The sequence below is a fragment of the Sprattus sprattus genome, assembly GCF_963457725.1.
Source record: "Sprattus sprattus genome assembly, chromosome: 1".
Lineage (NCBI taxonomy): Eukaryota > Metazoa > Chordata > Actinopteri > Clupeiformes > Clupeidae > Sprattus > Sprattus sprattus.
Genome location: NC_137920.1, coordinates 748,193 through 761,469, shown reverse-complemented (window position 1 = coordinate 761,469; position 13,277 = coordinate 748,193). Strand labels below are relative to the sequence as shown.

Here is a 13,277-nt window from a genome sequence, read left to right as displayed (position 1 = left end):
CTGACCTTACTTACACCCCTATTGTACAAAGATTTACAGTCTGTTACCCTTTCTACCTTGATGTGGAACTGACTCCCTATAGGTGTACGTGGAATAAACCTTCAGAACCTTTGATTCAACTCGTGGAACCTTTGCCTTTGTCTAAAACTTTAGCGTTAGCTATTATTCTGTCATATTCATCGTAATAAGGAGTATTACGACTGAAACTTACATTGTTTTATTGGGTTGCCTGTGACATGTGGCTTCTTCAGGGCTGAATGATGATACCAGCGGACTGCAGCTCCCGGGCTGTCTGGGTCTGGAATGAAACTGATCACTTTGTTCTTGATGGGTGCACTTTTAAAGACACTGCTTGAGGAGGTCAGGTTCTCATAAACATCTGGTCTCTTGTACCAGGGAAATTCATCTGTTGAATCCTGTTCAGGAGTGCTGATGGCGGAACCAGTCTTGAACTTTTCAACTGCCTTTGAGATGGTCTTCAGGTACGGCTCCTCATATCTCAGAGAGGTGAAGCTGAACACAAAGACATCTTTGACACCTGGGTCCATGAGGAAAGAGTCAAGCTCAGGGCCTGGAGGTTTGATGTCACACTTCAGTTGTTTGATGTTCATTGTGACAACATTGATCTCAGTATCTTTTCCATCCAGCCACTGCTCCATTTCTTTCTCACTGAAGCCAGATGCATCCTGGGACTTCAGGAGGTCTCTCAGGGCCGTTTCCTCCATTTTGCCTCCTCTGATGGCCGGGATCAGGTCTTTCATCTTCCGTAGGAACTGAGCAGTCAAATTCCTCAGACTGCTTTGGAACTCCTCCAGTTTGTGAACGATGTCTTTAGCCTTGATCTCTCTGCTACTCTTCAGCAGGTCTTTGGTTCTCACCTCAGCCTGGTGGAACTCATCCATCACCTTCTCCACTGCTGACACCAGTGTCTCTGAGATCATTCTCTTCAGCTTGGACTTAGTGTTAGTGAGCTTGCTCAGTGGATACAACCAGACCTTCACAGGCACAGCCTTCTCTCCTTTCTCCCCCAACAGACTGGGCAGCTGTTTGTACACCTTCACAGCCTCCTCATATGTAGAAGGGATATCTTTCAGTTGAAAGTCACCATGGAATTTGCAGCTGAAGTTTTGCACCTTCTTCTTGTCTTGATCATCCATGTTTAGGCTTCCATCCCAACTGATCTTAACTAGTGGGATCTTCTTGATCATCACATTTAGGTTTCCCTGGATTTCTTGCTTTTTTGAATCATCACTGGCCATTTCTTGGAATTCCATGAGTGCATCAGCCCCATAGAGCACCCCACTCACAACATGTGTAGCATCTGTCATGTCAAACAACTCAGGGTTTGGAGTCTCTAGTTCTGATATCATGAGCTCTTTAAACTCGGTGGTCACATGGTAACCCAGGGTGAAACTGCACTGACGACTGGAGGAGGTCTTCTCGTTGAGATACTTAGCAGAACCTCCCACCTCCACCAGCCCACAGAAGAAGCTGGCCTTCAATGAGGCACTCACGTCCAACAGACTGATCTTCTCACTGAGGGACTCAGATGCTGCCACCTTGAGGCTTGTGTTGGGCTGTGGACGGACATGTGTTTTGCTCTCCATGTCCTTCGTCTCCCAGAGGCTGATTCCTGAAAGAGAGGTAAGACACTAGCGGCATTACCGACACTGTGTGTATGTGTGAGTGTGTGTGAGTGTGTGTGTGTGTGTGTGTGTGTGTGTGTGTGTGTGTGTGTGTGTGTGTGTGTGTGTGTGTGTGTGTGTGTGTGTATGTGTGAGTGTGTGTGTGTGTGTGTGAGTGTGAGTGTGAGTGTGAGTGTGAGTGTGAGTGTGAGTGTGTGTGTGTGTGTGTGTGTGTGTGTGTGTGTGTGTGTGTGTGTGTGTGTGTGTGTGTGTGTGTAGACCTGCTGTGAGTACCTGGTATGAGTTCGTCCTTCTGGGCGTTGTAGAGCATGCCCACTTCCAGGGGTCTGCTGAGGGCGCTGACCACCAGCTGGGACTCTGGACCTGGAACAATAACAGAAAGGAAAGCATTCAGACACACACACACACACTGTAAGTGAATGAGACACCATAGACTCCATTACCCACAATTCCCTTATCAAATTTCAATCCTTATCAACAGTCAGTGACCTCGCAATTGGTCACATCAAAGTCATAAAAAGGGTGACGCATTTTGCCCTTAAAACAGTGATAACCCCCCAAATCTTTCTCTCTGTACGGTGGTTTCACACAAGTGAACATCGTTCAATTAAGAGATACCCTCTCTGCAGAACAAAGGACAACGCACGACAGTCGTATTGAACTTTTGGCCGAAGTTAAGAAAATACTTTGACGCGTCTAGTTGCAACCAAGTTATACCGGTAGTATATTACTGCAGCCCAGTAGTGCTCTGAGTAGGATAAGGCGACCGGCTTCCCTTATTCGTTTCTCCAAGTCGACAGAACTTTACATCCTTCTAAAACATCGGACCTCCAGCAAGGCCTCCGCGAGTTCAGCCGACGGGCTGCAAAGAAAGGACAGACGGACATCCATTGAACCTACGTGACGCGTTGTTCCAAGGATTCCGCGAAAACACCGTTGAATGCTTAGCAAGAGCGTTCTTCACGTAAGGCTGACATCTGGGCAGAGATTAGTCTTATATGTGTGTTAATATATGTGTGAAAGTATTGTTGTTTTATTTCATTCATGATTTAAATGCTTACTTTGTAATTCACAGTGCATGGTTTGTAACCGTGCTATATCTTGCGTTTGTTTTACTTTTGCTAACTTGTTAGAAACGTGCAGGCACTTTTTCTTTTCTTTCTCTCTCAACTCCCTCAATCACCACGTCCACATCGTGAGTTCAGTGCTGCTGAGATATATTGTATAGAGTTGAAGGCCGATTCTATCCTTGAGATAAGAATCCTTTGTCTGTTGTAACCTACTCATTTAAAGTTGTGCCCATCCTCCAATTTATATTGGCATACCTGCGCACGCACGCACGCACACACACACACACACACACACAGACGGGCAGGCTCTCATGCCCCCTCCTCTGAAATCCCAACTGCACTTTGTGCTTGTTTCAGTGTTATACTCAGTTGTTTATGTGATTAGTATTAGCCATTAATTACTATCTGTTACCTTTAATAAATTGTTTATTTAGACTTAAACAATTGTCTTGTCTGTTGTTGTTCCAATATTCCACTGAAAGCCATTTTCCGCCAATCAAGAATTCCAAATGCCTTCACTTCTCTGGTTGTTCCATGAAGTGTTATAGACTTTGTAGTGATATTGTAGTATGATAGTATTGTGATACCATACTTAGACTGTAGCATAGTGGTACAACTAGAGCTTTCCATTATTTTAGTAATTTAATTATAAAATATCAAATACTAAATTTAATGATTATTAAATTTTATGAGACTGATTTAATTAAACTAATGTAACAACCACAGTTTTACCTACATAATATGATGGTGCACCGTGTGAGGATAGTACTGTTGGCAATCATTCATTATTTGTGTAATATTAATGACCGCTTAATTTCAGGCCAAATTCTGAATTTGATATTCTAGTGTAAGACTAGGCAAACAGTTGTAACACTCACCGCGACTAGTCTGTCATAGGACTAAGCCCTAGCTGTACTTACAAATAAGTGCAAAGCTTTATATATCAAATTGAGCTTACAAGCTCTTTGATATTTTATTAGTGAATTATCATTTTTTCCAAACCTTGGAAATCTTAGAACTTGCTATTGCTGCTAGCCATTCAGGTTAAGCCTACTCTGTAGGAATTGTGAATTTCTGTCCAGCATTTGAATACCACGTATTCAATGCAACATTGTCAAGCTGTCAGCTGTAACTGTGCTTAATCAAACTGTTTCCCTTATTTTTAATTAATTCACAGCGTGCCACCGGCCCTGTGAAAGAGAGCTTGTACCTGACTGTTACTGCCACGCATTCCAGCCAGTAATCGGAATAGAGACTGAGAGAGAGCCACAGCGAGCTACCGGCCCTGTGAAACACTTGTGTACCTAGCTGTTACCACCACGTGTTCCAGCTTGAATTTAGGTAACTGTGACTGACCCTAACTGTAACTGCCCTGCATCTCAGTTAGTGTGCCCAAACTTTTATGCCCACTAGACCCACTAGATGGCGCTGTAGCTACACCTCATTCCAGGAAGCTACTCCTCATAGCGTAGGTAACTACACTTCTAGGTTAGGCTAGTGTACTGCCCTAGTTACACTACAAGGTGTCTGCCACTGCAACACCATAGCCAAGCGCCTAAGTAATTTCATAACCTACCCTATTTTACCATAATTTAGCTTACCCCTCTAGCTAAACATAACAATGGATAACCCCTGTGTAGATCAGTTTATCTCTTCCGTAGCACAAAGCCTGAAACCCGGTTACCCTGAACTCATTAACAGTTTGAGTTTCAGTGAATGCAGGAAGGAGATAGACTCTCTACTAAACAACAGGTATGATGCGCAGACTGCATCCAAAGACCCATTGTTAACATGCTTGCTCCTGAACTTTCACAGGCAAACCAGCCTTGCCTTTCAGTGCAATGCAGCATTAGAAGCGCAGAATGCTAGTCTCCTCCAAGAGGTACAGACAGCTAACAAGAAAGCTATGCGCTACCTAGGAGACCTACACTCAACAGAGTTAGAACTCTGTTCACACAAGGAGGAGCTACTGAAGGTTAGGTCAGAACACCCTGCCCCACCACAGTCGTTCAGCCGATGTGAATCTGGTTACTCTGATTCACACTCCTCCCTTGGTGAAAGGTCTACCCCTCCTTCATTCAGATGGGAACACTTCCCAACTGACCATCAGTCCTTGGGAATGAAGTCAGCTCCTCAACCTCCACTGAGAGACCGAGTTAACAGCCTGACTTCCCATTTGCCCCTTACAGATACAGAAGAAACAGGTAGTTTATTCCCCAGTAGATATACTGCTCATCCTTCTTCTCAGCCTCTGTTAAATAACACTTTCTTCCGTGCCCTTCCCTCCGAAGGCAGGACTAGGTCATGTACAGACTGTTCAGCCTCCTCTCCATACATCCACGAGAGTGAGTACCGCTGTCCAGCATCTGCCTCTCACCCAGAGAGAAGCACATTAGAATGTGATAGACATGTCCGTTCCCATGCTAGATTAGTCTCGCCTTCTTCAGAAAAGACCCTACAGAGTCCCCGTCTAGAAGTGCTTGAGCTCATAGCTAAGGACATTAAAATGTTTGACCCAGACCACCATGATCAACACATTGACGATTACTTTAGGGAACTAGACAATAACATGACTGACCTACCCAATGCAAACCAAAGGGAGAAAATTAAACTCGTGTGGAAAACCAGCTCTAAAGCAGTCCACAAGTTTATTCAGGCACAACCTCCCCGTATCAGAAATGATTACGCCGAGCTCTGTCATGCTTTAAAAGAAGAATACTCTTCTCCTGTTGACGAGATCGCATCATTGGTTGCTGCCTCCCAAGTCAAACACACCCGTCGAGAACCCCCTAGGGATTTCTATAAACGTTTGAGACATGCATACTTCCAGGGCAAGAATGCACCAGGCTTAGAAGAGAGTTCCACCTTCAAGTCTCTGTTCTTGCGCAACCTGCACCCATGTGTGCGCACTCACGTTTCTCTAATGACGCATGAAGGTAACCCCTCAATGAATGAGATCAGGAAGATGACACAGATGGCTTGGGAAACTGTTGTCAATTCCAAAGAAAGGGGGAAAACAACTGAGCCTACCTGCTCAGATACTAAAGCGTCTCACAAATTCACGGCCTCACAAGTTCACCCTCACAACAGATCAAAGGGGGGTGACAAACGGCCTCATAGGGACACTGAGCGTAACCGCCATGTCCATCATCAGCGTCGTAATGGAAATACATCCCCTAGAAGCAGCAGAAGGCCATATTCCGAGATCATGGCCCAGAAACATGACCTGCCCCTAGATTCGACGGACGATGACTACCGGTACACTGACCGACACTCAGACCATGGCCGCAAGGCTACAGACAGTGATAGTGCCTCTGACTGTCCCTCTGACTATGGTTACCCCGAGCGTAACAGCCCTGAGCCAAGAGTCAGGCGACACTCCAAGCGCATGAACTCCAGAGTTCATCACTAACTGTCTGTTGAGCCAAGCAACACAAGCCCACTACTCTGACAGTAAGACAACTGCTTGCTCAGGGATCTCACTTTTCTTGTAGTTGTATAGGCCAAACTTGGATTTGTTAGCAGCAGCAGCAACTTCCATTATTCTGAACTGGTATTTAATTTAAACTACCGCAGTAGCACACTAGCTTCATACATCGCAGACAAAGCTAGTCATGCACATGTCCACATCAAACACAAGTTTAGGACATTACCATACTGCCACACAAAACCTTGATACAGCCATTTGAGCTTTAAGATTTTGAGATCATGATGACACCCTTCCGCAGCAGAACATGCCTGAAGGACAAACACAGCAAAGGCTGCCAAGACTAGTCAGTCACTAGTCATCTTCTAGTCAGTATTGTCATCCAATCTATTGAGTGATTCAACAAACACACTCTTGGATTCTCAAGAAATGGTTTTATCATTGTATCAGGTGCCACTATCTCTGCATTTCAGCCTAACAAGTTGACATCACTAACTTTTCCTATTCTCACTAACCCTGATGAGTAGATGACCCACTGGTTTATTTGTTGTATGCTATGTCATTGTCATTACTGTTTATTTTTGATTTTGTCTTTGTAACTTGATGACTTTGTACCTGCTAAGCCAGAATAGATAGTATCAACAAATGCCCAGTACTGATGTTACAACTTTGACTGTCTCACCAATGAACTCTTTCCACACATGGACTATGCACAGTTGTGCTCACTGGATCACACATCCGGTGCTATCAAGTGACCACAGGGGGGATGTCGGTACCTAGTCCAACCAAAGACTTCATTACCCACAATTCCCTTATCACCTAAACTCTCTTATCTGCATTTCATGAGACGGCAATTGGCTGCAAACAAGGTGTTAAAATCGTGACGTACTTTTGCCTATAAACTGCGTTGAAATGATACATTCATTCTCTTTGAACTCTCTCTACACTGGCTTGCCAGGCACTCATCTCTCTACCTCCTGGCGTCGGCTAAGGAGCATCCGTCCTTCCACCGTCACCTGGTGAAGGCCTACTCTCTTTGTTCTCAACGGAAGAGAACAGACAAAGACTCTAAGACTTGTCGTTAGCCAAACACTGCCCGCTAACCGAGACAACGTAAGTTTAACAAAGCAGCTAACATTAGATCTGCCAGTTAACTCTGCACGGGAGAAACAAAGCACAACAGAGACCTCGCGGAAACTGCAACATTCCGAGCGATCAAATCCTCCGATCTAAACTGCAGTGTAATACCGACGACATCTCAGTAAGGACAACTTTCTCCACCTACGGACTTCTCTGCCTCAGGAACATCGGATGCGCCAACACTTTTCCAAAGGACTGGTAACTTCCACTGGGCAGCTAGCTAATCACAACCTGGCTAAGCATAGGACTGTTTACATATGCCATTGTTCATGTATTGTATCTGTTTTGTTTACCGAACATAACTGTTATATACTTTCATTGTTAGTTGGTAGTTGGCTTCGCCACACCATATAAGGGTTAACGTTACGATTGCTTCTCATATACATCGGGACTTGCATGCGTTACTAACCATTTCCCTCTTCTAACATGGCATCTTAAATCACATACGATTACAAATACATTGGCCTTCATATAGCCACACACGCGAAGCTCATAATCGAACTTGGCGCTGCATAAAGGCTCGTCCTTTTTCACACCACATAGTCACGAACGTGCACACAAATGCACGCGGACCTGCGGTGGTCAGGACAAAGGGACACACACACATTCTTTCAGGCGCGCTCCTAAAAGCGCAATACCGAGTTTACAAGCTCGCTCACACACACACTCCCTCTCCCTTACACATACATACTTCTTCAATTAATTAGTCAGATACATTTAGCTAGATTACATATTGTGTGTTATTTCTTTATCATTGTGTAATAAATACTTTGATTTATATACGCTGGTTTAATTAATGTTACACAAGAATGGTCGTTGTCAACCTCTTCTATTCAGAACTCCAATGACCTTCAACCATACTAGTAATAAGGTAACTTTGTTGTAGTTATTAATTTAATTATTAATCAGAGTTCCAAATTGATAGTATAATATATTTTATGAGACTGATATATTTAATGAGACTGATTTGTGGATTATCAACTTAATTGATCTGCCTTTGTGTTGAATGGTTGATCCCTGTCCAATCGGGTGAGATTACCAACATATTGTTGCTGTTACAAGGACAGCACCAGTGTGTCTTGGTGGCCCTCGTGAAGTCAATATCACAATTCATACACAATTGCACCCACATTCACCCGGCGCCTGCTCACTGGGTAAGATACCTACCTAATCTGGTACTCCCAAATGAGAATGGTACCCATTTTACCTACATACACCCACCCATTCAGACACACACACACACATACACACTCACAGATATATACAACACACACACACATACACACACACACACACACACACACACTGTGGTATCACGGTGGGCCAGCTTATAGTGGGGTGTGGCGTTTCCCGGGAGGACTGGCTGCCACACCACAAGATGGCCGCCGGTCCAATGACTACAGGCCCCAGAATGCAGCAGGCACCCAGGTGTAGGTGCTTAAGGCACCTAATTACAGGAGCAGATAAGGCAGGTGGTGCCTGTTGTGTGGGAGAGAGCCAGAGAGAGCAGAGCGCACCTGACGTGCGTTGGGAGCGTGCATGGAAGCGCTTAGTGAAGCGCTTACTAGGCCACAACCGGAAGGGGGAAGGATAGCCCCTAGCTGGAAACCGCCTGGACAGACCCACTGGCAACCGACTACAAGGAAAGTAGTTGAAGTTTATGTTTATTAGGAAAACCCTGAAAGAAGAAGGAACAAGAACATTTTGTGTTTTGGACTTTTCAGTTGTGTTGAAAGTTCCTTTGCCTGAGTTTGAAGAAACCCCTGAGTTGTTCCTGTTTTGAGTGAGAACTTTATTAAAAGCCCTCTTTTTACTGCCAGTTGTGACCTGATTCCTCAGTTACTGCACTGTCCACCCTGCAACCTGTTACAACACACACACACACATACTCACACATCTATACAACACACACACACTCACACATACACACACACACACACACACACACACACACACACACACACACACATACACAACCAACATGGAGAACTCTGGACTCGGACCAATAACAGAAGGAAAGCATTCAGACATACGCACACACCTCTACCTATACAACACACACACACCAACTGTAATCTACATAACTGTCATGATCTGATCCGGAATAATGTTTTTCTGTGCCAGATGTCTTGTACTCTCTCTCTCTCTCTCTCCCTCTCCCTCGCTTCAGGTTTGCCATTGTCTTAACTCACTGACTCCTACAGGTGCCTGGTCTAACACACATAGTCTGTTTTCCACCTCCAAATGTGAAGGCTTTCCAGCACGCTTCAGAGATAAGATAACGAACATTAGGATGAGCACTACTCAGAACACACACTGTAAACCCAAACAGTTCTACTAACTCATTAACATTATGTATTCAGTACTTAAAACCTGGTATTTAGTTGACCCAACTTAAAATGTATTAGTTTTCTGAGCAAGTGCAGACATTTTAATTGTATTGGAATGTATTTGTTTGAGTTAAGATTGCCTGATAACTCAAAAAATGTTAGTATCTGACGTCATCAACGTCGTTGAGAAAACCATTGCAAAGCTCTTGTGATGAGAGACGGACACAGCAGACTTAAGGTAGAGGAGTCGTTTAGTAATCCAGAGGTTGGAAGGTTGCTAGTTCAATTCCCCACTCCTCCTTACCAAGTGTATAAGTGTGAACCCCTAAACTGCTCATGATCTATAAATGCAAAATTCCTTGTCAATCACTTTGTCTGCTAAATCACAGATGTAAATGTTAATGCAGTGGCAACACTGGGAAGGCGGTCGACCAATGACAGTTCTCTCTACAGTAAGAGCTTGTGCAAGAAGTTGGAACGTAAGGAACATACCCTTTCAAAAACTTGTAAGGGCGTAATAACTAGTTTGAGAAAGACCCAGAGAAACACAAATATCTGACAAGGCTAAATCCTTTACGATTTTGGAATAATATGGAGTTGAGAGAACTCAAAAATTATGAAAATGATAACACAAAAAATCAGAATAGCCGATGTATAATTTTTGAGTTAAGTTTACTTAAAACACATAATACATATATGTACTCAAATTTTCTTATGTAATCGGTTACATCAAAAGTTTTGAGTTCTCTGAACTTGTTCAGGTTTATAGTGCACCGAATGTCTTGTTTTGTTGACCCCCCTTCCACCATGCTATAACAGTATAGGCTCTTTAGCACTGATCCCCTTCCACCATGCTATAACAGTATAGGCTCTTTAGCACTGATCCCCTTCCACCATGCTGTAACAGTATAGGCTCTTTAGCACTGATCCCCTTCCACCATGCTGTAACAGTATAGGCTCTTTAGCACTGATCCCCTTCCACCATGCTGTAACAGTATAGGCTCTTTAGCACTGATCCCCTTCCACCATGCTGTAACAGTATAGGCTCTTTAGCACTGACTGATGCCCTTCCACCATGCTGTAACAGTATAGGCTCTTTAGCACTGATCCCCTTCCACCATGCTGTAACAGTATAGGCTCTTTAGCACTGACTGATCCCCTTCCACCATGCTGTAACAGTATAGGCTCTTTAGCACTGATCCCCTTCCACCATGCTGTAACAGTATAGGCTCTTTAGCACTGACTGATCCCCTTCCACCATGCTGTAACAGTATAGGCTCTTTAGCACTGATCCCCTTCCACCATGCTGTAACAGTATAGGCTCTTTAGCACTGATCCCCTTCCACCATGCTGTAACAGTATAGGCTCTTTAGCACTGATCCCCTTCCACCATGCTGTAACAGTAAAGGCTCTTTAGCACTGACTGATGCCCTTCCACCATGCTGTAACAGTATAGGCTCTTTAGCACTGACTGATCCCCTTCCACCATGCTGTAACAGTATAGGCTCTTTAGCACTGACCCCCTTCCACCATGCTGTAACAGTATAGGCTCTTTAGCACTGACTGATCCCCTTCCACCATGCTGTAACAGTATAGGCTCTTTAGCACTGACTGATCCCCTTCCACCATGCTGTTACAGTATAGGCTCTTTAGCACTGATCCCCTTCCACCATGCTGTAACAGTATAGGCTCTTTAGCACTGATCCCCTTCCACCATGCTGTAACAGTATAGGCTCTTTAGCACTGACTGATGCCCTTCCACCATGCTGTAACAGTATAGGCTCTTTACCACTGACTGATCCCCTTCCACCATGCTGTAACAGTATAGGCTCTTTAGCACTGATCCCCTTCCACCATGCTGTAACAGTATAGGCTCTTTAGCACTGACTGATCCCCTTCCACCATGCTGTAACAGTATAGGCTCTTTAGCACTGACTGACCCCCTTCCACCATGCTGTAACAGTATAGGCTCTTTAGCACTGATCCCCTTCCACCATGCTGTAACAGTATAGGCTCTTTAGCACTGACTGATCCCCTTCCACCATGCTGTAACAGTATAGGCTCTTTAGCACTGACTGATCCCCTTCCACCATGCTGTAACAGTATAGGCTCTTTAGCACTGACTGATCCCCTTCCACCATGCTGTAACAGTATAGGCTCTTTATCACTGATCCCCTTCCACCATGCTGTAACAGTATAGGCTCTTTAGCACTGATGCCCTTCCACCATGCTGTAACAGTATAGGCTCTTTAGCACTGACCCCCTTCCACCATGCTGTAACAGTATAGGCTCTTTACCACTGACTGATCCCCTTCCACCATGCTGTAACAGTATAGGCTCTTTAGCACTGACTGATCCCCTTCCACCATGCTGTAACAGTATAGGCTCTTTAGCACTGACTGATCCCCTTCCACCATGCTGTAACAGTATAGGCTCTTTAGCACTGACTGATCCCCTTCCACCATGCTGTAACAGTATAGGCTCTTTAGCACTGATCCCCTTCCACCATGCTGTAACAGTATAGGCTCTTTAGCACTGATGCCCTTCCACCATGCTGTAACAGTATAGGCTCTTTAGCACTGACCCCCTTCCACCATGCTGTAACAGTATAGGCTCTTTACCACTGACTGATCCCCTTCCACCATGCTGTAACAGTATAGGCTCTTTAGCACTGACTGATCCCCTTCCACCATGCTGTAACAGTATAGGCTCTTTAGCACTGATCCCCTTCCACCATGCTGTAACAGTATAGGCTCTTTAGCACTGATCCCCTTCCACCATGCTGTAACAGTATAGGCTCTTTAGCACTGACTGATCCCCTTCCACCATGCTGTAACAGTATAGGCTCTTTAGCACTGACTGATCCCCTTCCACCATGCTGTAACAGTATAGGCTCTTTAGCACTGACTGATCCCCTTCCACCATGCTGTAACAGTATAGGCTCTTTAGCACTGACTGATCCCCTTCCACCATGCTGTAACAGTATAGGCTCTTTAGCACTGATCCCCTTCCACCATGCTGTAACAGTATAGGCTCTTTAGCACTGATCCCCTTCCACCATGCTGTAACAGTATAGGCTCTTTAGCACTGACCCCCTTCCACCATGCTGTAACAGTATAGGCTCTTTAGCACTGACTGATCCCCTTCCACCATGCTGTAACAGTATAGGCTCTTTAGCACTGATCCCCTTCCACCATGCTGTAACAGTATAGGCTCTTTAGCACTGACTGATCCCCTTCCACCATGCTGTAACAGTATAGGCTCTTTAGCACTGATCCCCTTCCACCATGCTGTAACAGTATAGGCTCTTCAGCACTGATCCCCTTCCACCATGCTGTAACAGTATAGGCTCTTCAGCACTGATCCCCTTCCACCATGCTGTAACAGTATAGGCTCTTTAGCACTGATCCCCTTCCACCATGCTGTAACAGTATAGGCTCTTTAGCACTGATCCCCTTCCACCATGCTGTAACAGTATAGGCTCTTTAGCACTGATCCCCTTCCACCATGCTGTAACAGTATAGGCTCTTTAGCACTGATCCCCTTCCACCATGCTGTAACAGTATAGGCTCTTTAGCACTGATCCCCTTCCACCATGCTGTAACAGTATAGGCTCTTTAGCACTGACTGACCCCCTTCCACCATGCTGTAACAGTATAGGCTC

At 44.8% G+C, this 13,277-nt stretch overlaps 1 protein-coding gene across 1 annotated transcript in view; it reads right to left on the bottom strand.

The window, feature by feature from the left end:
- LOC308368703 (stonustoxin subunit beta-like) overlaps positions 1-5,889 on the bottom strand; it is a gene marked incomplete at both ends in the record, with an annotated part of 6,931 nt that extends 1,042 nt beyond the window's left edge. Inside the window, 3 exons of the mRNA XM_080842953.1 lie at positions 212-1,633; positions 1,920-2,009; positions 5,796-5,889. Of these exons, the coding sequence (XP_080699079.1) occupies positions 212-1,633; positions 1,920-2,009; positions 5,796-5,889 (1,606 nt within the window). The remainder of the gene's footprint in view (positions 1-211; positions 1,634-1,919; positions 2,010-5,795) is intronic.
- Between the last annotated feature and the right edge of the window lie 7,388 nt (positions 5,890-13,277).